This window comes from Microtus ochrogaster, linkage group LG9 (genome assembly GCF_000317375.1).
Source record: "Microtus ochrogaster isolate Prairie Vole_2 linkage group LG9, MicOch1.0, whole genome shotgun sequence".
In the NCBI taxonomy this organism is placed as follows: Eukaryota; Metazoa; Chordata; class Mammalia; order Rodentia; family Cricetidae; genus Microtus; species Microtus ochrogaster.
Window position 1 is genome coordinate 30,740,890 of NC_022034.1, and position 27,650 is coordinate 30,768,539.

General features: G+C 39.6%; 1 protein-coding gene across 2 annotated transcripts in view; it reads right to left on the reverse strand.

The window, feature by feature from the left end:
* Positions 1 to 789: 789 nt before the first annotated feature.
* Positions 790 to 27,650, reverse strand: part of Gopc (golgi associated PDZ and coiled-coil motif containing) — a 41,607-nt gene continuing 14,746 nt past the window's right edge. Inside the window, exons 2-9 of one of the 2 annotated variants that reach the window (XM_005363620.3) lie at positions 23,255 to 23,419; positions 20,411 to 20,434; positions 16,411 to 16,586; positions 15,095 to 15,260; positions 11,984 to 12,079; positions 9,971 to 10,135; positions 6,711 to 6,891; positions 790 to 4,310 (exon numbers count right to left, since the gene is read on the reverse strand). In XM_005363620.3, the coding sequence (XP_005363677.1) occupies positions 4,183 to 4,310; positions 6,711 to 6,891; positions 9,971 to 10,135; positions 11,984 to 12,079; positions 15,095 to 15,260; positions 16,411 to 16,586; positions 20,411 to 20,434; positions 23,255 to 23,419 (1,101 nt within the window). In that variant the 3' untranslated portion in view covers positions 790 to 4,182. The remainder of the gene's footprint in view (positions 4,311 to 6,710; positions 6,892 to 9,970; positions 10,136 to 11,983; positions 12,080 to 15,094; positions 15,261 to 16,410; positions 16,587 to 20,410; positions 20,435 to 23,254; positions 23,420 to 27,650) is intronic. The other variant, XM_005363621.3, reaches the window with a different exon arrangement.

Here is a 27,650-nt window from a genome sequence, read left to right on the forward strand (position 1 = left end):
GGAAAGCAAATGTCAAACACAAATTCTGTTGTTGATGCAAACATTTCAGACATGTGAACCTCCTAGCACCAGAAGCCACATCAAGTGGCCCTCTCTAAGGACAACACATCTTTGCCCACTAAGCTAAGAGTGTTCTGTATACTGTCTCTGAAACAGTCAGCAAGCAAGTCATGCCCATGTGAGCACTAGAGTTGTCCAATTAAGAGACCATCCTACTTACTCTGGAATGATGAGCAGCTCCTCACCCCCAATCTAAGACCTATTTCTTCACTCCTGGTCTGCAGGTGTTACTCACGGTTCCATTCAAAGAAGATGCAGACAAGAAAAAGGCATTCTCTATGCCAAACAGGTCTACTAGTGACAACGCTGGTAAAGAGAAACAGGTGGGGATGGTGGAGGTAACCAGCCCACAAAGCCGGTGCGTGACTGGAGGGGGTAGGAACGTGTGACTGCAACTTCAATCCCCACGCCTCTCGGGATCTCGGTCGTGGTCAGTCACTGACGGACCATCAGCCACCCGAAACAGCACAGCCTCCGCCTGAACATAGACAATTCCAGAGGGAGGCAGCTAGGTCTCCAGACAGCTAAACATCCTCCCGATGGAGATATCTGAGATGTGTTCTCATGGCTGCCGCAAGGATGGTTATGGTTCAACATAACCTAAAAAGATTTACTGTTGTTAAACAAAATGTTCATAACAAACAACATGTGGTAATTTACAATATTAACCTTTTTTTTCTTCCATCAAGTAGACTGTAATTTCTCTAAAACACGACATGGATCAACAACGAAAATGTAGGTCACTTTTTATTATCTCACAGGCTAACCAACATCCTGGGAAAAACTCTTCCTCAGAGAACTTAAGGAAGCGGTCAGTGGCTTCAGTCCCCCCAGAGCACATACAGATGTCAGGACTAAATCACAGTGACTGATGGTGGGAGGCAAGCATTCCTAAGTGCTCATAATGATTGAGTTTCTGAGTTTATAAACGTTGACCAAAAATTATTTCACATATCATCTGGAAAATTCTAAATTAGAGGTTGCCATGGCAGAATTTGCTTTCCAATACTAATAGGATTGGGTTTACACTTTTATCAAGACTGTCCTCGTTATGTAACATTAAGTTTCAAGAATGTAACATAAAACAAAGCCAAAGAGACTAGGGTTCCTGCTTTCTGCTAATGGTTTAAAATAGACCGTAGTGCACACTCTTAATTCCAGCAAAGGCAGAGACAGGCACACCTCTGTGAATTCATGCTAGCCTGGTCTACCAAGTGAGTTCCAAAACCTAGAGAGAAATATTATCTCAAAAAAACTCCCAAACAAACAAAGAAGAAAACAAAACAAATAGGCTTTTGGCCGAGAGTTGCTCCGAAGTTCCTTTGAACTACCATATCTTTAACCAATTCAGATGAAACAGTTAATACTCAACAATTAATTCCTACCCATCCCATAATATTCTACCCCAGAATCTGGATTCGACCTTTGAATATTACATAATATGTTGGTACAAGTCATGGAGGCTACTTAGAACCCACAATAAACCAAAATATTTAATGTGAATGAAAGGAAAAAAATTTATTTTCCTTCAAATCTGATCAATACCACTTTAATGTAGAAGAGGATATTTTTATTTACAGGCTAATTAAGATGATGCTCAATTTAACTAAATATAATACATTTATCATAAATAACTTTACTTGTGAACCAATATATTTTTGTTTTAAAATATGAAAACAACGTAAGCCCACTGCTGTGGGAATATTCCAGCACCATGGACAGGTTGTGTTACCTTGTAATTGTGCAATTCTAATCAACAGGCTTCATCTTCCTTAAACTTAGTTTAACAATCATGCTCAGGACAGCAGCAGCAGACCATTTCCCATGTTAAGTTAAATGTATCTGCATACACACTTCAGGGTCTACTCAACAATTTCCCTTTTCTTTCATGTTTTCACTGTTATGGCTTTGCTGCCCCCCGACTTTTTGGTTTTGTCCAAGAAGCTTCAGTGTTATATGGGCATCTTTGCTATTAATGTGAAACAGAAAAATTACTTTTCATTTAGTGCTTTAGAAAAGGTTTAGTTAAATACTCAGTTTAGCCCTAATGAACACATAATCTAAAATACACTCCCAACTACGCCTGGGAAAGTGCCAGGATGCTCACAGCAGTGTTCAAGCCAATGTACTCTCATGGGTTCCCAAACCATGAAGTAGAGGAGTGAAGGCCATTGACCTGCAGAAACATAAACTACTCTTGCTAAATACACATGGAACCATCTCACACAGTCTCTCATAGGGGATGTATGAAAATGACCATCTAGTTTCTAAAAATCTTATCCATTTATTGTGCAGATCTTAATAAAAAGTCCAAAGGATTATAGCTTACATTTCCTAAAGATTCCGTCATACATATAAGGCATATTCTTTGGGGGGGGGGCCTGGTCATTCCCAGGCAATGTATGTTGAAAGAATACAGAAACAACATGGTTTCATGTTATAGTAAAAGTGTTTTCAGATCTGTTACCATGGATATTTTAACCTAACTGAATATACGAGCTACCACCTACTTTAAAGATCTCAAGCCATGCAGTGGGATATGTGTTTGGCATGGGAGAAATACATGAGGAAAAACAATCTTTCTTTTAAGAGGCCTACCAGCCTGTCAGGAGCAAACAATAATATGAATAATATTTTATTCATCTGTACAATTAAAATACTAACCTTGCTTACAGGTAATGTTACACTACAAAGTATCTCAGCCGCAATAACAAAATATAGATGAAGTGCACTTCTAGTGACAAGTTAACACGGTGATACTCTGAAGGATGAAACCACCCACACAGACCAGAAATGAGCAACATTTACAAACTAAATTTATAAATAGTGAAATCACAAAATAAAGTATATACATTTTATAGATTTAACTTTGGACAAATATATACTGTATCTGGGAAAACAAGCATACCAAGAAAGGAGATAATGATAATATTCTAAAAGCCTTCTATGGAAGCTTCTTCCACCTAGTATTCCCCTAGGTGTAAATTCTTTCAAACAGTGACAGCAAAATTCACCACCTCCTTAAAGACAGTATTTGACTTTGCCCAGCAAGATGCAATGGGCTGTGGGTCAGGAAGGAGGGAACAGGCACTCTGCTTAGTTCTGATACAAGAGAACCAACACATTTACAGAGTTTGCACACGAGTATTGCTTTAGTCAAAAATATATTGATATGAAAATCAGTACAGTTACTGTACCAAAATGTCTCTACCTTGTCTTGCTCACCTTGGCTCCTGGCTTTTTAAATGATTGGCAAGTCAGGTACTTAAAGCAAACTGCAGCTTGAACACAATGTATTTCACGACATAGTAATGTGTCCTGACCATCACAAGACAAAACTTATGAACAACTCAAACGTATGAATATCTGAGACCCAACACTGACAGTGTGATGCTCCAGTGCCATGCACACAATCAACATAATTGACAACAGGTATTTTACACTCATCTGCGTTTCCTTTAAAAACCCAAAGTCAAATGCACAGTAACTTTTCAGAAACTATTTCTACTGCAGCATTGATTGATACAGGATTGCCTAAAGAAAACAATTTTGTACTGCAGTTGAGTGGATAGCAAACTCGTTATAATAAATGATCATGAATTAATTTAGATAACAGGAATGTACAATACACTTTTTTTAAAAACCTGAAACAAATTTTTCAGTTAAGCAAAAATGTCAACCTAGATTTCTGCAATTCCGTGAGTCACGTTCTGCCATCTGAAAGTCTACAGTTTATCCTTAGGGAATATGTGATTTGGATTCAATTACTCTGCTGTATTTAAAGGGTACTTAGAAAATCCAGTTAGCATTGTCCTCTTAAATATGAAAAGGAGCCAAATGAAATAGCATCCACTTGGCACTTAAGAGCCTAGTAATACCCCTTGGGAAACACATGCTTTGGTGCTTAGAGTCCAGGAAAATGAAAAATGCCTTCCATGCAATATCTAATTAAGGTATACCACAGAGAACAGGGGTGTATGCACTTAGAATAGCTCACACGAAGCCCTGAGGTTCCCGCCTGTCTTTAGGCAATACACAGCCTCCCTTGATCTTGTGCAATCTTTGCCACCATCTTCCCTAGTGCCCCGGATTCCGAGAGTCTGACAAACGCCTGGGGATGGACTAGTAAGCCTTTTTATGATGTAGGCTGTGCAGATCGGCTGCTCTTGCGGTGCCATCATCCAGAGGGTTTTCGCCCGAAGCCCCCATGTCCCCATTTTCATGTGCCTCACTCACTGTCTTCTTATACCCTGGAAGAAAGCAACAGAAGAAAAATCAGGAATTTTTGCCTGAAAATATGTTTAAGTTTTATAATTTTATTGAGAAAAAAATGTCCACTGAAATTATTAGCAGGGATATGTGGCAAACTAACAGTCTTATCAAATTAATAGTGTTTGGGGAACACTATTATATTTATAGCTGATAGCAAACACCAAACACATAAAGTATTAGCTATTGAAGCTACCTGAAAGTTGTGGAATAAATCTATCTAATTTTCTAAATAACTTAAGGTTGACAAACTAAAATAAAAAATTCAATGTTACTTCTATAACTATCTACTGGAATGCAAATATTTTGATTTCTATATTTTGCTTCCACATGATTTCAGGTCATTAAACTACAGGCCAGTTGCCTGCTAAACATTAAATCTGTCGGCAAGATTAAAACAAATTTTGGTTAATTTACCTAACAAATAACAGGATTGTAAGTAAATATGATTGATTGACTACAACCTATTGCCTATTAAGTAAGCTAAGAAAGGTCTATATTAAACAATAATCAATAGATGTGTTTTAGCCAGGTATGGTAGCACATGGTAGGCTAAGGCAGAAAGATCCCATGTTCAAAGACAGCCAGATCTATACAATGAGTTCCTGGCCAGTTTAAGAGTCATAGGAAGACTCAAACCCAACAAAGATATACTTTCATCATCTGGCTCAGTTAACAGTAATATGCAGGATGGCATGCATTTTGGCTGAGTCATATTTCATGATTTAAGTGCTTGCAGTTTACATAGGTAACAGAAGTTTTCTAACCTCAGCCATAACAAAAAGTAAGAAACATGTATTTTTGGCTTTTCAAGACAGGTTTTCTCTGTGTAGTCCTAGCTATCCTAGAACTGACTCTGTAGACCAGGCTAGCCTTGATCTCAGAGATCCACCTGCCTCTGCCACCCCTCCCGAGTGCTGGGATTAAAGGTGTGCTCCACCACTGTCTAGGTTGAACAGATTTTCTAATACCGGTGATCATAAAAAGGTAACGGAAGCATAGGATCGCAGCTCAACACTGTAAGTTTCTGACAAAATTCCACAATTGTTCATCCATGTCCATTGCGTGGCCCTCTCCCTTCTCAAAACAGAGTTTAAGCATACAAGTCTGGCTGTCCTGGAACTCACTTTGTAGACCAGGCTGGCTTCAAGCTTAGTTTCAACTGTCTCAGCCTAAGTGCTGCTGCTTGCTATTCATTTCATAAAGACAACAGTTTTAACAGATTTATTTTTGTTTATGTGTATATGTATGTATACATGTGTCTAAATGCCTGTGGAGGCGAGAAGAGGGCATCCGACTCCCCCCCTGGAGCTGAAGTTACATTAGGTTGTGAGCCGCACAACGTGGGTGCTGGGAACTGAACTCCAGTCCCCACAAAGTGGCAAGTGCTCCTAACCTCTAAGCCATCTCTCCAGCCCTAGTAGCTGTTGGCTTTTAGATTTGCCTCTAGGTTTTAGTTTACTTTCTTATAAGTGCACGCAGAACCAGCTTCATAGACCTGTAGCTAGGAAAGAGGATTTTAATTGTCTTTTCAAATAACTGTCAATATTGTTTAGTATTAATCAGAAATCTAACAAGGTGGGATTCAGGCATTATAAACACACAGTGACGTTCAAATATAATTGCTTTTCTTACATCATGAAGGTGAACACACAGAATTTTGTAAAATCACATATGGGTCATATGAAAAACACTGGATTGCTGAAATTAGTAGCAATTCAAAAGCTGACACACTCTATTGCATTATGTAAGAATTACTCTCATTAGTGTGTCCATCCAGCTCATTACAAACTCACATATGGAAACCAGTCAAGTGCATGGGGACTGATGCTATGTTCTACAAAACACCAATTTTCACTTAAGAGCTCGTGTTTTATTTTTGGCAATAAATACTCTCAATTGTGTTCTCTGAAGTAACAGACTGAAAAATTTTAAGACAATAGCTACCAGACAGTCTGAATAACCAACATCTGTCAGTCATTCCTCCAAAAAAGGCTAGGAACCCAAGTAGTGCAATACTTGCTAAGAGCAGCACCTTTTTCAAGGTAAAGCTACATACATAAGCTGGGTAAGCGATGGATGTGCACTTTGTTTAGTACACTGGAAAGTGACATGTGTACCTGCATCTCATCAAGTGGAATATTAAAAAGCAATGTACAAAAACAACTGGCATTGGGGAGGGAATGGGAGGAAAGGCAGGAGGGAAAACTGTGGTTGGTATGTAAAATTACATAAAAAAGAAAAAGAAAACATGTAACTTAAAGGTGCATAATAAAACTTCCAGAGCGACTAGTCATTCCTTTCATTCTTAGCATCAAAATGACGAACACAGAGGCTTTCACATTTCAAAATATTCATAATAAAATTAGAGCGATTTTTACCTTGTAACACTTTCATTTCACCACCACTGTCTTTGCAACTAGCACCAGGATTACCGCCTCCTTCTAACTCATCAAGATACAGACGGTATCGGTGTCCACTCTCGTCTTCATACTCTACATTTTCATCATCAGAATCCACTTCAGGAGCCACGTACACTACTTCAAATTCAATCTCTCCCCTCTAAAACAGGTAAAAACAGAGAGCCAAATCACTGCAACCATCATCAGGACAGAATTCTCAGTCTTCGGGAACAGAATCCCGGGAGGAGATGGCAGGTATGAAATTCTAGATCTCAAGAGCTGCAAGTGCAGGAGGCCATGACGGCCAGACACTCCGTGGGTTTTCTCTACGAGGGAGTTCTTTCTACTGTTACAGGGCCTTCTACTGAACAAAGGATTCATTCATTCAAGACAAAGTCTCAAACAGACCAGGTTGGCCTTGAATCCGCACACGGCTGAGTATGAGCTTCAGCTCCTAATCTTCCTGCCTCTACATTTTTTTTTTAAATTCTATGTATATAAGTGCTTTGTCTGCATGTACAACTTTATGACAGAAGAGGGCATCACTACAGATCCCACTACAGATGGTTGTGAGACAACATGTGGTTGCTGGGAATTGAACTCAGGACCTCTGGAAGAGCAGCCATTAACCGCTGAGTCATCTCTCCAGCCTCCTGCCTCCACCTCTTAAGAAAAAGGATTGCTGGTGTATGCCTGGCCTGACCACAGTATTTTAAATAATGTATCTAAAATAAAAAGGACGCTTAACTATGAAATTTACAGAATACTGGAACAAGAGAAAGTCATCTTGCACTTTTTACCAGAAATTTAGCAAATCTATTTAAGCAGATATTAAATAAAGGGTGTCAGTTATAAAGAAATGCTGTGATTTATTGTTCTCCCTTTGAGATAGGAACTTATTCTGTAGCCTATGCCAGCCTGGAACTCAACTCAACCTCAGTAGCTTGAAACTTGCAGCAATCCTCCTGCCTCAGATTTCACATTGGGTGTGAATTAGTATACACAACTTTTTTCTAATTCTTAAACTTTTGTTTAAAAGAAAAGAAAAACTTTTTAATGAGATAAGTATTAATAAAAGTATTTATGTAATAATAACAGTAATTGCTATATTTATTGCATAAAATTACAGCTTTTATTGATTCCCAGAGCATCCCCATGCTCTTTTCATAAATGAGAAGCCTTAGTGAGTATTGAAGAGAACACATAGCTTTCCTTATATAACAAACAAGCATAAAGAAATAGCAATTTGGCTGTGAAGTCCTTACTCATTTCACTGTGCTGGGCTAGATGTAATATTTCTACTGCTATTCTTTAATAACTACTTTAGGCTCGAGTATAAAATTATAGTAATTTTAAAGTAAAGAAAATTCCCAAGGTATAACTGTCATTTACTGAGACTATAGTCACCATATCCTAGTTTTGTGTTTGTAACTCTGAAAATTATGGCCTGTCTTTTGTCAAAGCAGAATATGCCAGTTTTTGTGTGCCACCCACTTAGTGTCTTTAACACTCTGCTTTCCTGGTGCTACCCCCTGAGAAATGTCTACCTACTACCTACCCACAACTCCTTTCCCACAGCTGCTCTTCATCCAGTTTTTATGCTTGACACATCATCAAGCTGAGCCCAGAACACACTAACTCAAGAGACTACAGCAGCACCCTTTCTCATATAATTAAATGACAGAGCATCACAGTAATGTGGGGCGGTAGAGGAAGGGCTGCTGGTTTAGTTACATGACTGTAATTGAAGGACCCGTAGCGTGCCTCTAGCCTAGTTTATTTAACAGAATGAAGGTGGGCTGAGGGATGGCTCAGTGGTTAAGGGCACTTGCTGCTCTTGCAGAGAACCCAGATTCGAGTCCCAGCACTCACATAATTAAAAATACCATGCGTGAAGGTAGATTGATAATGTGGTCTTCTCAAAGGCATGCCCATGTCTAGCCCACGGCCCACATACATGTGCCTAAGATACCTATGAATGTGACCCAACACAAAACTACAAACTTACTTAAAACATTGCAAGACTGTTTTTGTCATTTTTAAAACTCCACTGTGTGATTCCAAAGAGTAAACTCCGTAGGTGACAATGCTTCGTCACAGTATCAAAGGTTAGAAATACATACAAACACAAATTTCAGGCTTAATATAGAAGATCTCTCTAAAAAAGCCATTATCAGTAGGCCGTCCCTTTACTGAAGCTATTTAAACAACATCAGAAAGATGTTCCGTGCTTCACGTAGAGCTAATTATCCATATAATCACATTCAACTATGATTGCTCTAAACTAGAATACATGTCAATGACCCACACCCTATTGTTCTAATTCCCTTAACACTATTCTCAGAGGAAAACAGGGGTTTTAAGAACATGAGATACAAATCCGAATCTAAATATGGATTCTTTTTTTTTAATTTTTATTAGAGTTTTGCCTGCATGTATATCTGTGTGAGGGTGTGGGATACTCTGAAACTGGAATTACAGGCAGGAATGAGTTGCCATGTGGGTGCTGGTAATTTCACCCGGGTCCTCTGTATGAGCAGCCAGTTCTCTTAACTGCTGAGCCATCTCTTCAGTCCCTAAATATGGATTCTTATTCTATAATTTAATTTGTTAGGCAACTCTGAGCACATCCTTTATTCTCGAAGAATTTCAGCTTAGCTATTTTAATATTTATCACTATCATTTATATTATTCATATACTAGCATTTTGCCTGCATGAATATCTGTGCCCTTGGAACCAGAAGAGGGCTTAGGATCGATCCGGGAACTGGAATTATTCAGGATCAGGTAGGTGTTGAGTCGAATCTGTGTCCTCTGCAAGAGCAGCAAGAATCCTTAACTACTGAGCTAACTCTCAACCCAGCTTCATTATGTTAAATAAGAAAATCGGGCTAGAGGAACGCTAAGGGTCCTTTCAGTTACAATCATGTGACTAAACCAGTCTTCTCCCAGCAGTCCTTCCTCTTACACCCCATATTACTGTGATGCTGCCAATCATGCTCCTAACTACCTATCCTGTTCTGAGTATCATCACACACCCTATTGTTTCATTTCAACTGTACTGATGACATTGCTGCAGAGAGGACTTATTTTATGTAATCTGTCCAAAGTTAAGCAGCTTTGAAAAGGAATAAATGTAACTGTCCTTTTCAGCAAATGTGACCAAATGACATCTACAAGCTTCAAGGAACGGAAACAAGCTCTATGCCAGTCCAGTTTTAATTATAAAGAGAACTCACCTGCTGGGAAAGTATGGTTACGGCTTCTTTATGCTTTGTGTCCCTTAGGTTAACACCGTTCACGGCCAGGATAGCATCTCCAACATGCAGTCCTCCACATCTATCAGCGGGCTGCCCTGGATGGATCTCAGAGATGAGAATGGGAACACCATGCTCCTTCCCACCCTAACAATAACAATATCAAAGGCAATTAGTTAGTTCATAGTTTATAAAATAGCTACAGACCATCTCAGAGACAAGACGTTTTCTTAACAACTCATTTCAATAAGCAGAGGGTCTCTGTAAATACCAAGTAAAATTTTACATGCTACCAAAGAGGCACCTCCACATTCAATGACTAAAAACATTAAATTTTATGAAATCATTATGGACCCCAAAATCTGTTAAAAGCAAATTATATACCAGTTATTCCATAGTACTTTTGCCATCTTGTGGGCCCTTTTATAGCACTTTTTTTTTCCTTTCAAGGCAGGGTTTCTCTGTAGTTTCTTTCAGAACCTGTCCTAAACTAGCTCTCGTAGACCAGGCCTCGAAATCACAGAGATGTGCCCGCCTCTACCTCCCGATTAAAGGCGTGCACCACCACTGCCTGGCTTTTCCATAGAACTTTTATCAAATCTAAATTGTTGTGTACTGTGATGGTTTGAATAAGAAAGGCTCCCATAGGCTCATATAATTGAATGCTTAGTCACCAGGGAGCAGAACAGTTATTATTATTATTAGAAGGACTATGAGGTACGGCCTTGTTGGTGTAGGTGTGGCCTTCTGGAGGAAGTGTGTCACTGGGGATGGACTCTGAGGTTTCGGAAGCCCAAGCCAGGCCAGTGACTGCTCAGCGACTGCTCCAGTGCAGTACCTGCTGCCATGCTCCCCACCATGATGATAATGGACTAAACCTGTGAAACTGTAAACAAGCCCAAGGAAGTATTTTCTCTCATGAGTTGCCTCAGCCTCAGAGTCTCTTCGCAGCAACAGAACACTGACTAAAGTATGTATGAGAAGAATCAATTATTTTATGTATAATCATACACAGGGTCTCCCGCTGTGTATGTAGACCAGGCTGGCCTTGAACTTACAGATATCCCTTGGCTCTGCTTGGATTAAAGGCATGTACCATCATGTACTGCTTTAATCAAGACAATTTTAAAGTTGTAGTATAAATCCTCAATTTCAGAAAAGGAAAAATATATAATGTTGAACTGAGGAAATATAGTATAATTGTTAACTGGTCTCACTTTATACAGCTTGTGTATATTTTTTTCTATTTTTAAATAACTTATTTTATGTACATTGGTGTTTTGCCTACATGTAATGACTTCATAACTTATTCAGGCCAGGCGCCTGAGGAAGTCAGGTCCCTGGAACCGGAATTACCGACAGTTATGAGCTGCCATGCAGGTGCTGGGAACTGAACCTGGTGGGTCCTTTCAAAGAGCTGCCACTGTGCTTAACTACTGGCCCATTTCTCCAGCCCCAAGGGCACTTTTTTTAAAGTATATACTTAATAAATAAGTAAATAAATATTGGTTAAATCTTTTTTTTTGGGGGGGGGGAGTTCTGAGACAGGGTTTCTCTGTGTAATAGTAATAGTTCTGGCTGTCCTGGAACTTGCTCTGTAGACCAGGCTGGCCTTGAACTCACAGAGATCCTCCTGCCTCTGTCTCCCAAGTGCTGGGATTAAAGGCATGAGCCATCACCATCCAGTGGTTAAATCTTTTCTTTTTTTTTTTCTAAGAAACATTTCTACATTAGGTAAAACCAGAAAACAAACTGATATTGTACTTAAACAGCCTCAAATGAAAACTGAAATAAATCACTAATATGAAACAAAATGACTCCTATTTGCTCTTTTTTTATCCAAGTTTTATACCCAGAGAAGGTTTTACTCAAAAGTGTTGCTGCCTTAGTCTTGACAAATTTAGTTGTTTTGAGCTATAGAACACTTTGCTTCCCACAGGAGCCGGGTTCTACCAGACCCCTGTCCATAGAGAACCCGGACGCACTACTTCTTACTGTAATTGAAATGCCAAGGCCTTCATGATCTTCCTTAAGGAGGAGAACTTTTCGAATTGGACCAACTCCCTGGCTTTTCTTCAAAGAGTCTTGATCCTATTGCAGAAAAAAAAAAGGAAAAAAAGATGTAGTGTTTAAATAACAACCCAAGTAGAACTTACAATACATAACTTGCTTTTAGACATCATTATTAATCTCCTGGTATAGATAAACAACACATTAGAAGATGAAAATGCTGTTGAGTAGGTATGGCAAATTTTAAGATAATTTTTTCTCACCTTTTGTAAATAAATATGTTTAGATTATAAGACATTATAAAATTACCACGAATCGCCGGGCGATGGTGGCGCACGCCTTTAATCCCAGCACTCGGGAGGCAGAGGCAGGCGGATCTCTGTGAGTTCAAGACCAGCCTGGTCTACAGAGCTAGTTCCAGGACAGGCTCCAAAGCCACAGAGAAACCCTGTCTCGAAAAACCAAAAAAAAATTACCACGAATCACTCAATAAGTATCTTTAAGGAATAATGTAGTAACCATATATCTTCACTAGAAAGTATCTTAATATCCCATATAAATGTTAACTGATTTTTAGAATTGAGAATTTTTTTCAACTTGAATGACTAATTACTCTCTGATTTTCCAGAGCTCTAGAACCTACCTGCTAAATAAAAACAGTTCCCTTAACTGTTCTTTCTTTGACCTCCCTTACCTTTTTTTTAAGTTCAAAACTAAGACTTTATTGCATGCTAAGCAAACACTTTTTGCACTGGCCCACTCGACTCTCTCTGGTATCTTTGATCCTTTTCTCTCTCCTAAACTCCTTTTCAACTCAGCAGGTAAATAATTCTAACCAATTAAAATCTTACAATTTTACAACATTGAAAACCCCTAAACCAAACAGAAAAGGAGCCCAACCCAATATCCCTTCCACCTCCCCGTCTTTTTGCCCTCTGCACACGCTTATTTCCTCACCTCCTACATTAATCACTATGATTAAGATTATTTCCTAGCCTGCAATTTTCTTTATGGTCACTTGTAAAAATATTGCTAAATCTAATGGACACTTTTAGTAACTATGCTACCTAGCAGAAAGTTGACAGAGGCCAATAAATACCCACTTAGAAACCCACTCTTTTCCTTTGTTTCTATTGCGCTGCTTTCCCAGGTGACCTACATCGGACTGTTCCTGACTTCTTTCTTTGGGGCCAACTCTCCCGCCATACTAAGTTTCTATCCTTGGTCTCCTGTTCCTGTTTGGTTTATAGAACTTTCCGCTGACTACTTACTTCCATGATTTCAATTACACCAGAGAAATATTGCTTCCCTAATATCTCTCCAACATAAGAGTTCTTTCCTGAATTCCAGTCATAGGTTCAATTGGATGAATTTCTTAGATGTCACACCAGCACCTCAAACACTGCTTGTCTAGAACTGATGTCATCTTTCCTCCCACAGACTTTAATTTTTTGGTACTTCCTTCATCAGTAAAGTCAAGGAACACTTGGGTTAGCCAAAGCAAAAGCTCAGGCTTCCTCTTCACTCACTTCCTTATCTAACAGTTGTCAAGACCTCAGCCCAGGCCAACTCTGCTCACACTATTTCTTTCAGAGCTGCTCTTCCTTTCCAATGTTATTTACGAGCCTTTCTCATTTTTCCTTGCATCACTACTATGTCTTTCTGACTGCAGTAGCCGGGCACATCACCGTACTATTACGTTCACTACTTTACTTGAAAGGTCCATAATTATCAGAGTAACTAAGACACCTGTATTTAATGTAAAAAAAAAAACTTTGGACTTCTGGCTTCTAGCTAACTAGTTAAGGTGATGCCACTAGGCTATTTGAGTATGCCTTATCACTCTGATACACCCCACACCAACCACTGTGTCCCCTTGTAACCTAGCCTCAGACCTACTGGACCTAAAAGTAAACACAGAACATCAGGCTCTAAAAGACAATGACAGAACTATGCACTGTGATCTGTTCTTCATTAAGTGTAATAATTAACGTTTGTGGAGGCAACAGGTTATTTTACTGTTTAAGGCTGTGGTGGTTTAAATGAGAATGGGTCATGTATTGGAATGTTTGGTTCCTAGTTGGTAGACTGTTAAGGAAGAATTAGGAGGTGCGCTGTGTCTGTCTGTCTGTCTGTCTGTCTGTCTCTCTCTCTCTCTGCCTGCTGCCTGCAGATGTAATCTCTTAGCTACTGTTTAGCATCATGCCTGCCTGTCACTGTGCTCCATAAAGATGTTCATGGATTAACTCTCTGAAATAAGCCCCCAATTATTAAATGCTTCCTTTTGTAAGTTGTTTTGGACATAGAGTTTCATCACAACAATAGAAGAATAACTAACACAATGGCCATGTTCATATGGTACTAAAATATGCAAACCACTGTAAAAAAGTCTGGTTCATATATTATTTTTTTTGTGTGAGATATGGTCTCACTATGTATCTCCGGCTGTCCTGGAACAAACTATGTAGACCAGGCTGGCCTCAAACTCATAGAGATCTGCCTGTCTTTGCCTCCCAAGTTCTGGGATTAAAGGCGTGCGCCACTATGCCTGGCCCAATATATTAAATTGTTATAGCTAAAGTCTGCACTATATAATAAAATTTAATAAGGACTTATCCAGGTAGAATGCTCCTGTACAATGATGGCTATGGAAGCAGAAAACTGGACACAGACTTCAAATTCTATCTAATCAAAGACCAAATAAATGTAAATGGTATTTCAAATCTATGTTTGGATGTAGGTACCAAAAATTCCCTTGAAAAGTTCTTCCAAATTCAACTTATCACAAATAAGTTTATAATAAATTTAAGTATGCTCAGTGATGATACAGAAAAATTTTGAAATATGATCTAAAATACAAACAATATGTGTTTGCTAGATAGGACTGTCTGCAGAAACACCATTCTTAGAACATTAAGTCAGAAAAATGATCAAAACTTCGTTGGGTAACTAAACCTTTTAAATATGTAACTGCTTTGAATAAGCGAACCTTCTTTTCACACATTAAGTAAAGGTTTCAAATACTAGTAGAAGGAAAGAAAGAACAGAGAAGACTCGTAATCAAACCAAGAGGCCGAGTGTGAAGCAGGAACATACATGGCCTGGGGGTGCTTGCATGGGTCGCTTCAAGTCGTTGCGCCCCCTGCAGGCTCTGATGACGGTTTTGTGGCGATGCAAATGTATTTCAGCTTCTAACTGATTCCAGAGCTTATCATGAGCAGGTCCCTTCATATCTCGTCCCAGTAACTGTATCTGCTGGACCCTTCACATGGGGAAAAGAGAATAGCTTTTAGTACACTTATTATATTTAAGATAACTGAGAAGAATTACTAATTTAAGAAGCTGCTATATACATTTTAGTTGATAACAAAACTAATACCCAGGTCTTTTCTCTCTGAATTTGTACAGATAAACTGAAAGGGACAGGCATCTATAAGAGAAAACCAGCCAAAAAAATTTTTTTAGCAAAATGAGAACTCCTTTAATTATATACTTAATTTAAATAAACCTAAGAAAACATTTTTTTTGAAATTAATGACAACATGCTTTATTTCTTGCATAACTGAATTCAGGATACTATTAAATAGGAGCAGTTGGACAACATGGACCATATAAGAACATTTCCTTTAAAGACAGTTTATTTTTACATAGTGGTTATTTTAAAAAGTCACTAGAAAATTTGTATTTCAATATGACAAAAATGATTTGCTTCCAGGCTGGAGAGAGACAGCTGAGTGGTTAAGAGCACTTAATGCTCTTGAAGAGGACCCAGGCTCAGTTCTCAGCACCCACGTGGTGACTCACAACCATCTCTATCTCTTACTCCAGGTGATCTGACCCGCTCTTCTGACTTCTGGTATACATAGTATATATACAACATGCAGGCAAAACACATATACACATAAAATAAAATTTAAAAATCTAAAAATAAATTTAAAATCTTTGCTTCATCTCATTTCTTAATAGATATTAAAATGAGTATAAAATGTTTTGATACTAGCATGTTACCGAACTTTGAGACCAATTCCCCTACCAATATTAAAGTCAACTGAACTAACTTGTATAATAAAATTACTTTTATTTTTAAATATATTTGAAGGACCAAAATGATCAGATGTAAAGGACCAAGGGATTTCTTACAGCTGATCATATGAGCACTGCCTGTTGCAGAGTCAAGGCAGGAAATAACTGAAAAGTATTGCTCTGCAGATACAGGCACTTCACAGTAAGTTAGCATCAATCTATATGTGTAAGCCACACCCACACATCTGAAATAAATAATGCTGCCAATATTAATTCAACACTACTACCCTACAGCTACACAAAATAACTGAAAGTAAAATGGTTTATTTGTAAGAGATGAGTAAAGCGCTTGTCACCTAAGAATACAAGCAGAGCTGTTTAGTACACACCTGCCCGCCAGCTCCTTATCCAGGTACTTGGCAGCCAATCTCGCCCCATAGACTTCCGCCTGGAGAACAGCTATGTGCCTGCGGAGGGCCTCATTCTCCTTCCTTAGCAGCTTTACTTCGGCTTCAAGCTGAGCTTCTTTTACTTTTTCTGTTTTATTTGCTTCAAGCTCTCTTTCCTATTGTCATTTTAAAAACATAATTTTGTAACAAAGTCTTTATGATTCTACAGCCAGGAGACAGTGCTCCTTAAAAATACACACAAGTGCAGCACATAATACAAACAATAAAAACATGGAAAATTGGATTGGAACACAAAGGCTGACTCCAGTTCTTTGTTATGTTTTTATTTAGTTTTGGTGTGTGTGCCACACATATGTGGACTGTCCATGGAGGCCGATGGAGGGATCAGGTCCCTGAGCTGCTGTTCCTGGAGGTTGCGAGCAGGCTGATGGGGTGCTGGGTCTTCTGGAAGAACAGTAAATGCTCTTAACCATCCCTTTAGATGATAATTCTGTCTTGCTTTTGAAGATAGAGTTTTGGTAGCTATCTTAGGCTGGCTTGGGATTCACTATGTTCCTCAGGCTAACCCTGAACCTGAAATCCTTCATCCATCTCTCAAATGCTGGGACTACAGATGCACACAACAATGCTTGGCTGGACTGCCTTCCTTTAAATTCAGGAATTTAAAGGAACCTTCTTTTGGATAAGTGCATGCATGATGCACCCTGATATTAAAAGAAGCCAGGGCAGACTTCTTTAAGCAGGACACTGAGTCTACTTACTTTGTAAAAATGACTGAAGAAGCTAGATTAACAGAAAAAATAATAAGCACCCATGTTAGCTCACAGTGGCAAGACTCGGGAGGATGCAGCAGAAGGATCCTAAGTTCCCAGTCACCTTTGGCTACACAGAGAATTCCAGGCTAGCTTTTACCCTTTTACCTACTTAAACATCCTGATGTCTCATTCTAAGTTTTTTCTTTTCTTTTCAGGGGGGGGGGGCGGTGGTTGAGACAGGGTTTCTCTATGTAGCTTTGGAGCCTGTTCTGGAACTTGCTTTGTAGACCAGGCTGGCCTCGAACTCACAGAGATCCGCCTGCCTCTGTCTCCCTGAGTTCTGGGATTAAAGGTGTGTGCCACCAGTGTCCCTGGCTCCATTCTAAGTTTTAAGAAAACACCATATAACCATGCACAGAGAACCTGGAGTTACTATGTTAGAACACACACACTTAACATTTTTGAAGGAAAGAGTGTCTATGGGATAGAGCATTCTTACTCTCCAGATCTAGTTCATGCACTTGTAACTTACAGCAGATTCCAGAGTGACTTTTCTAGGGAAAACAACTTCTTCCCTTTGCCTCCTATGACATAAAATAGTCATTCAGCTTCAGCTCTCATAAAAGAGCCATCTTCAGCCTTCTATGTGAATCTACAGGTATTTCAGGACATAATCCCCAAATTATCACCATCTTTTTTTTTTTTTCCAAGATAGGGTTTCTGTGTAGTCCTGGCTGCCCTAGAACTCACTCTGTAGACCAGGTGGCCTCAGACTCAGAGATCTGCCTTCTTCTGCCTCCTGGGTGTTGAGACTAAAAGTGTGCACCGCCACACCTGGCTAAATTTTTACTGTAAGTTCATATACAAGAATTAATGCTCACTGTTCCCTGAGTTTATATACTATATTTAAGCTCACAGACCATAGAATCAAGATCCAGGTATAAAATGGGAAGCTTCAAGTCAAAGCAGAATGGAAAATGGAAAATGGAAGATACAAGTTCTGCCCAAGGCAAATTCCAAATCAGATGCTTACTATGTGTGTGTTCAAACACACTTCTTCTGACAGTTGAATTGAGGGGCCACAGGTATTAGTTCTGAGTCAAATCCATCCAAACATTCCATATAGCATACATCCGGATCAGAACTGCTCTTGTTGACTTACAGAAGTCCACAGAGCCTAAGAAAATATGGTTATACTTCATTACTCAATTCACCACTAAGTCCCCTTTATGAATACTTAGCTTCTCACAAGGAAAAACTTTCTATTGAAAAGCTGGCAAATGGTATTATTCTATGTTACAGACAGCAATGAAGTATTTTTCCTTTTATTCTAGATATTGAGAGGGTATACACTGGATATGTACCCAGTCCCTGGGAAGTCAAGGTAGGACAGTCTGGAATTCAAAGCCAAGCTCAGCAATACAGCAAATTTGAAGCTAGTTCAGGCTACTGGAGACCCTGTCTTAAGCAAAAAACAGTTGGGCATGGTGGCTCACTCCTGTAATCCTAGCACTCTGGAGGTAGAGGCATGAGAAACAGCTCAAGTTTGAAGTCAGCTTAGGCTATACAGAAAGTTCCATCTTAATAAAGAAGGGGGGGGGGTGGACACAAAACAAATATAAGCAAATGTTGGCCAATTTGTTGGATATATTTTGGTACTAATTTAGTTGATGCTTTGTTCTATTTTGACCAACATCAAAAATAGTAAGCTCAAATACAAGGTATTACATACTCTTAGTATACCTGCATTTTAAGTGCATTATGTGTGTGTGCACATGTGGAAGGGAAACTATCAAGTGTGGGACATTTAGCAATTTCAGTATAAATGTCTGCTTTATACAAGGCTGGGAGTATAGCTTAATGGTGGAGTGCTTGCCTAACATGGGTATCATCCCAGGGGAACCCTGTTTCATTGGTAGGAATATTTATTTATAGAACTGACAAACAGAAGGAAGAAAAGCAGGCTTTTTGTTCATCTTTTGTAAACATGCACACATATATGCCCACTCAATTTCTAGACATCAGCAAGAGATCTGGAAAGCTAGTAATGCAGACTCTTTCATAGCAACTCTGGAATTACTAATCTCCTCCCTCCTCCTTTCTCTCTTCTGAGACAGTTTCATTACACAGCCCAGGCTGGCTGTGCCACCTAGCCTCGTTTTCTGTGGTGCTGGAAACAGACCCCAGGGCTCTCCATTCACCAAGCTCCACTGCCTGCATGGACCCGGATTCCTCGGGTGTGTGGCTTATGGAAATGTTACTACAGGGCCATCTCCTTCCAGTTACTTTAATGAGCTAGTCACAGTGTACAAATGAGTTTCAGATGCTAATGAGGCTAACCCTTTCTTTTAATAACTCAAATTCCTAAGGAATCTGACAGTCTCTGAGACTTGAAATTAAGACGTGTATGCAACCCAGCCATGGGGAAGCACACACCTTTAACCCAAGTACGGCGGGGGGCATAGGTAGGCAAATCTCTGTGAGTTCAAGGACAGTCTGTCATTTAAAACAATGTATAAACAAGAATATGATTAAGGAAATGGAAGGGAATTACTTTAAGATTTAAAGGTAATTTGTAAGTTTGTTTCCTGGTTAACCTTCCTGTATTAGGTAATAAGCATGAGGTTTGTTTCAGGTTTTAGACTTGTAAAGTATGTATTTTCAGAAGTGGTGAAGTCATAAGTCAACTGGAATCTGACTAGCTTGATACTAAGAAGTTACATACTGTTACCGTCTAACATAATTTCTGATCAAGATTTTAAAATGCAATGCTTTAAAGGTTACACAATCATTCCCAAACCCACTAAAAGGCTCTAACACATGCACTGGATGAAGGAATCAGCATGCACACCCTCTCAGTGGGAACAAGTTCAGAAAGAAACTTGATGGGGGTAAAAACCAGGCCTGGTTCAAACACCTTCAATACCCTCATGCAGGTATTTTTGCCAAAGTAGAAGTGTGAGCAAGTTACAAGACTCAAAAGTTTTCAAAAATGGATGAGCTCTGCTAATAATGGCTATAAGTCACGAATGAGAGATAAGTCTTTAGCCGCATGCAGTGAGAAAAGCACAGCGGGCACCCTCTGAACTTTCCAGGTATCTGAACATGAAAAAACTGGCATTAACATCCTTTTCAAATACAAAGTGTGACAACAAGCAATACACAAAACACCAAAACACTTCAGAATGACACATTAAATAAAGCAAGAGAAATAGTAGACTTACCAGCTCCTCCACAGAGGGGACAGACTTCAGATACAAGAAAAAAGTTTTGCAATTAGAAAACCATTGAAAAAACAAATTTATCTAGTGGTATTATCATTATAAGGAAAACTTCCATATGTTGAGTATCAGTTGGATAAAGTCAATTAGCACAAATATATCTACAAATCTATAAACAACAGTTATAATATTAGACTAAAATTTTCAAAAATAAAATTAGTTAATACAACTGGCCCACTATTTGTTTTTCTATAGCACCTGTTAAAAGTTTAGGAATTTGAGCTGGGCAATAGGGGCACATACCTTAAATCCCAGCACTAAGGAGGCAGAGGCAGGTGTACCTCTCTGAGTTCAAGGCCAGCCTGGTCTACAAAGTGAATTCCAGGACAGCCTAGTTGTCTGCTAAGATTTGTACATCTCCCTGCAGATTCTTGCCTAAACCCTGACCAGGGACAAAGCCCTGCTTCGATAGCATACGCTGCACAGGTTCAGTGGTCAGAACTGCTCCCATGGCTTGCAAAACATCTCTTCCCCACAAATTAAGAGGAAGGTGTTCCAGGACAAATGGTTTAAAAGTGTCCTTATGGCCTTCTTCGTCCTCCCAATTTAAATATTGAGTACTGCATTCTGGAGAACTGGCTGTTCCTACTCCCTGCAAGGTAGTAGTGGCTAGTTGTAGAGGCCAGGCTGCAGGCCAATGCTTTTTAGCAATCATTGAAGAATCAGCCCCTGTGTCAGGAAGGCCTTGAAACCTTTTCCCATTGATAGTTAAAGTAAGTGTGGGGCGATTCTCTAGGCTAGAAACCCAAAAGGCTGCAGGGGATCCTGTGGAGCCAAATCCCTTGTCCCCTCATTCTAGTTTAAAGAAAGGATTAGTAGAGCGAAACATGGGTAAAAGCACTAATTGAGCTATTCTCGCTCCTTGAGGGATGACAAGGACTCCCATACCAGCTTTAATCATAATTTTAATTTGTCCAGTATAATCACAGTCTATAATTTCTGGTAAAAATTTTTATTCCTTTGAGCGCAGAACTACTTCTACGCAAAACTATACCTATTGAACCCTCTGGGATAGGTCCAAATACTCCAGTACCCAAGGCCTGGACACCCATTTGAGGGGTCAATAATGCTCGGGTGGAGGCACAGAGATCTAGTCCTGCACTTCCTGAGGTGCCTCGTACGAGGTCGTTGACAGTGAGGCATTTCTCTGAGGAATGAATCTGATGGGAGTCGCTGCTCCGCTCATGGCCCTGTACACTTGTGTTTTGGGGACCCGGGGCAGGCCCCTCCCCCCGTTTTTTGACCTGGGGGATGAGATATCCTTGACTGTCCGTCTTAGAGTGACAGTCGTTGGCCCAATGTGCTCCCTTTTGACATTTAGGGCAAATACCTGGATTACCTTTAGGCTGATCTACACAGAGAAACCCTGTCTCAAAAATCCAAGCCAAACCAAACCAAATAAAACCAACCAAACAAAAAGCTTAGGAACTCTTATAATGAAAATATAGAATGTTTTTCCATGTTAATATCACATAGCTCAAATAAGAATTTATGATCTTTTAAGGTGGTTAAATGAAACACTAGTAAAAGATACATAGGCCTTCAGTTTATGAGGACTTTAGGAGAATAGAGATGCTGAATTAGATTTCAACATTATCAGTACTTGAAACCAGTTAAACCTAAAACTTAGAATGCTCTGCACTCAGGACACCAACAGCACTGTCTCATGGCCTGTCTCTCCCAAGCTTTACCTTTCTTACTGCCGTCTTCACATGTTTAGCCAAATGTCTGGCAGATGGAATGCACTCACTACATTGGCTAAATTGAAACAAGCTTTACAGTTTTGTTTTCTGCTTACATAGCCTGTTGTGATTAAGAGCGTTATGGCTAATTAGAGTGAACTCACAGAGAAACAATATATAGACATAACACAATGTTCAGTAGCAGAAGAAAAGCTTACGCTCTACTAAGAGCTAAGAACCTTGTTGGTATTTAATTACACTGGTCCCTTCTCTGTACTCAACAGCACTCTGACTTTACCAAGACACCAGACTAACACACAGCTAGGGCTAAGTGAATGAGAAAATTACTGAGGAAACTTAACGAGTGTTCTCTGTAAAGGCTAACATAGTTAAGAATTTTTCTGTCCCTCTTTAGACTCTTCCTTGTTCCTACATAGACGCAGACACGAGGAAATTCCAAGGCTGGAACTCATCTGCTAAAAACTGTAGAACAAGCGAACAAGAACCTCAACCCCTAGTGTGTGTGTGTGTGTGTGTGTGTGTGTGTGTGTGTGTGTAGTGGCTGCATCAGTTCTGGGATGCCTGCCTCGGGGTTAGCTGAGGAAAAAAGCTAACATACTGTACAAGAACAAGCTCAATGCTACTTGGGATTTTTGCTACAGCAGCTGAATTTAACCCTGACAGACAGCAGAACAAAAACTTGTTTATGCTATATCATAACTACCCTTTAAATATACAAACATTTTTTTTTGTTGTTGTTTTTGTTTTTCGAGACAGGGTTTCTCTGTAGCTTTGGTGCCCGTCCCGGAACTAGCTCTTGTAGACCAGGCTGGCCTCGAACTCCCAGAGATCTGCCTGCCTCTGCCTCCCGAGTGCTGGGATTAAAGGCGTGCGCCACCATCGCCCAGCACAAACATTTTAAAACAGAGCATTTTCCATTCTTTCAGGTAGCTATTGACATGAACACAGATGCTACTGATGAATATGATGATCATAAACTTTCTATTGCCTGAATTCTCACAATGGATATGACATTCCATAACTGTGACTTTGCTATAAATCTCTGCACCTTCCAAAACACAAGTGTACATCATGGTCCACTTACCAGTTTTGCCTTAATGGTGCCAGAGTCAACACTCTGACTGGTTTTGGCATGAAGCTGAAGCTGAGTGGAGTGTAACTGTAACAGCTGATCGTGCACTTCTTTCTCCAGAACAACTTTCTCTGCTTGAGTCTCTGTCAGCTCAGACCGCAGATCAACCAGTTGCGCCTTAGCAATAGGAAACAATAAGGGTGCTTAATTTTCTTTATTATTCAAGAATGACAAAAAGATAATCCTGGAAATGAAAACATAAACACTAGCCAACTGTTAGCTGACAAGAGTGCTAGCTAGATGTTCCGTGCGTAAAATCACATGCTGCCAAGCCTTTGACCCTCAGAACTCACGTGCACACACACAAATGAGAATTAAAAATTTTAAGCTCACCAGAAACCAAGTGTGAAAAACATAAGAGGCAAGAGAACACAGCCATAAGCAGTATCTCTTAGTAACATAGGCAACTTCCATTTCACACAGCTTACTCTAACAAACCTTCTTAGAGGCTTTTCATCTTTATCTTCACAGCTTTGGAAATTGCAGTTCAGACAGTATGTTATGGTGGGCACTACCATGAATAATATGTTAGTGGGGTTCTGTCTTCAACCCAGAAACTGTCAGTCTACATTAGACTTCTTCAACTTTCCCACTTGCAGCGTTCATTAATTTCAATGGCTTCTGGTCCGGGTGCCTTGAACCTGCTATGCAGCTGAGGATGACTCTGAACTTCAGATCCTTCTGCCTCCACTTCATGAGTGCTCAAATTAGATGCGTATTTCCATGTTCCATTTACGTATGGCTAGGGACCGAATTCTGGTCTCATATATACTTAGGCAAGCCCTCTACAAAATGAGCTATACCCCCACCTCTATTTTTTTAAATACACACCTTGTGTGTATGACACTGTGTACACACATTTGGACATTTTCAAACAAGCATTGAGCCTATGCGTGCCCTCCATTTCTCTAGTTTCCCCAGCTTCTTTCCCTTTCTTACAACCTTTTCACTGGACTTTTACACAACCCCAGGTACGTAGGTATATAAAATAATTACACAAACATTTCCTAGTAATATCTCACAAGTTTATTTTAAAACAATCATTATACACTCTCCCCACTTATTAAAGACTAATTTTCATAATGAGGTGTTTATTTGTACATAGTTCTTGGCTGAGGATGTGATGCAATGAGACACAGGAGGCATGCCTAACCTGCAGCCCATGGGTCACATGTGGCTGAGGACAGCTATGAATGCAGCCCAACACAATATGGTAAGCACACTTAAAAGCTAAGAATTTTTTTGCAACTTGATTACACGGTTCTCAATTGTGAGCTTCACAGATGACCACATATCACAAGGCTGGCCAAACTTTAGGTAGAGCACCTTCAACATTTTTCAGAGCTGACCAATATTCTCATTTGATAACTGGTTCTACATGCAGAAATATGTTTAGGGTTATTTCAGAAATTGTTGGAAAGTCTTCCCTAATCCCAAGCCAAAATTCATTTAACAATAAAAAATTAGTAATTAAAAATACTTACTATTATTTATGTGTGTCTGTATGGGTACATGCCACATATGTGCAAGTTCTGGATGAAGTCAGAAGGTATTAGAGTTCCTGGAGTTGGAGTTACAGATGTGAGTTACTTGACTTGGGTCATCTGAAAGAGCAGCAAGTGCTCTTAACCACTGGACACCTCTCCAACCTCCAAAATATGTATTTATTCATTTATTTGTATGTGTACACGTCAGTGTGTGAGCACTGCAGCATGTGTGTGGAGGTCAGAGGATAACCGTGGGTGTTGGGCCTTACCTTCCACCTGGAGGAGAGTCCCTCTTGCCTGCTGCTGCCCTGCATGTTCCAGGTTATCTACCCTTGAGCTTTTAGGGGTTCTCTTGTCCTTGCCTCACATCACGTGCCACACACACACCACCAATTTGACACTGGTTCAAGGGATCTAAACCCAACTTGTAAGGCTTGCACAGCAAGTGCCTCTTATCTGCTGAGCCATATCCTTGGCTCAACTATTCTATTCCTTCTTATTCTACTCTACTCTATTTATTTATTTATTTATTTTGAGACAAGGTTGTCTGTGTAGTCCTCGCTGTCCTGAACTCACTACGCAAACCACGATGACCTCAAACTCACAGATCCACCTGCCTCTGCCTCCCTAGTGCTGGGATTAAAGGCGTGTGCCACCACTGCCCAGGTTTTCTGTTTTGTTCTCTAAAGAAACTAAAATCAGAAACTCAAATACCAATTTTTGAGATCTAGTATTCTCACACAAAATAATCCAAGCATATGTGAATTTGAGCTTTATATGCTGAAGAATAATGGGAAAACATTAGGTCTTTGTTTTCTGTAAGCCATACATATCTACCTGTAAGAGCAGAAAACTATGTATGCTGTAAGAGCACTGTCATGCATGGCCTGCATCTGAGCCAAGGTGCTTCAGGCATGTTCCTCAGCCCTGTGTGGTGCAACATGGGTAACGGCTGCCAGAACACCTTGGGTTCACTATGTGTTTGATTTTGAATTCATTTTTGGTTGCTGCAACTTCAGAGGTCTTTTACTGTTCTCCAATATTTTGGGACCCTCACATTCAGTTATAAGAGCTCATATAGGAGCCCAAATCTCAATTTATGGAGCTGCTTTTTTCTTTTTTTTTTTTGTCAGAAAACTTCCCTTTGTGCTGTGTAGCAATTATTTTAGGTGCCAAAGTGCCAAGTGCTGAGATCATAGTGAACTTAAGTGTCAGAGTTAACTGTAAGTTTTCAGTTCCAGCAGAGAAGCCTTGTACAAGGCCCTCATGTTTCCATTTCTGCAGAGCTGACAACATTGTTTCACCGTTGTGTACTGCACATGGCCCTCATGTTTGCTCTTCCCAAATAGCCAGCACCTGCACCTTTCCTATTCAATTCAAAAGAATTTTAAAATTTAATTTTTAACTTAAAAATTAAATGGCCAGGGCTGGAGAGATGGCTCAGTGGTTAAGAGCACTGCCTGCTCTTCCAAAGGTCCCGAGTTCAATTCCCAGCAACCACATGGTGGTTGACAACCACCTGTAAAGAGGTCTGGTGCCCTCTTCTGGCCTGTATACTTAAAAAATAAATAAATCTTTAAAAAAAAAATTAAATGGCCAGAGAACTATACTGTCATAGAAAAAATGTAGGTAGTTCAAAGAGAGTTAGTTCAGCTTTGAGGAAGGTCAATTTAGGGTAGCAGCACTGTTGTGGCTTTCTAAATGATCTGCTACCATGGCGATGCTATAAATGGAAATAAAGGATTTTATAATGTTAAAAACAGCATCTGCAATACATTTAAAAATAAGGTCTAGTAGCCTTGGCTAGACTAGGACTACGTGAAGAAGAGGATGGTCATGGATTCACAGAGATGCCCCTGTCCCTGCCTCCCAAGTGCCGAGATTACAGGGCTGTGTCACCATGAATGGCTCCTGGCAGACCATTTCATCACAGCAGTAGAAAAGAAACCAAGACACTGCTTCTTTCTTTGCCTCCACTGATGCCTCCATAAACTAGGCCTTCTTGTTTTTGAATGCTCTCAAGTCCCTTACAGAAAATGGATAATATTTACATATAACCTATGTGCTTTACGAACCTCAAATCGCCTGTAGATTACTTATAAAAATGCTATGGAAATAATTGTCATGGTATTATTTTTTCATTTAAATAAATACTTTTCTCTTAAAAACTGCAAATAGACAAAGGATCACACACCAAAATTAAATAGATTCAAAGTCTATACAACTTAATGAACTTAAGAACTGTTAGAATTGGCATTAGGATGAAGTTGTAAAGGTTACTGTTACAGTGTATCATTCAGGAAATAAAGGTGAGTAGATAAAATTGCCTTTATCTAAATCTAACCTGTGGGTTTCCCTTTTTCTTCGAGGTCTGTTGGCCACCAGTCCACAAGGACAAAGGAGCAGAAGGTGATAAGAGTTTTGTACAGCCTGTACAGAGGCAGAAATAGCCTTCTGGGAGAAGCTCTGGTAGGTAGCTTAGCTTTATTCCAGAATATAGGACAAATGTAGGTTTGGGAACTGTAGCGGGGGAATCACCTAATTTGCATTAAAAAAGAAGGAGAAGAAGAAGGAGAAGAAGGAGAAGGAGGTATCAAAATCTCGGGAATAAGACTGTTTCAAATTTACTCTAAATTCTGTAATATATAGTAAACCCCTTCTTGCTTAAAATTTAAGCATTCTGTCAAAGAAAACTTAGTCGCAGATAAACTTTCGGTAGTGATTTATTAAAGTGTCTTCATACTATTGAATGGTCACCCTACAGCATGGTAGAGCTCTAGAAAGGGACCCACAAGAACAGACTATGATGACTATGATTATGACAATACTTAGGCAATGCAATTAAAGCTGCATTTTCTTTT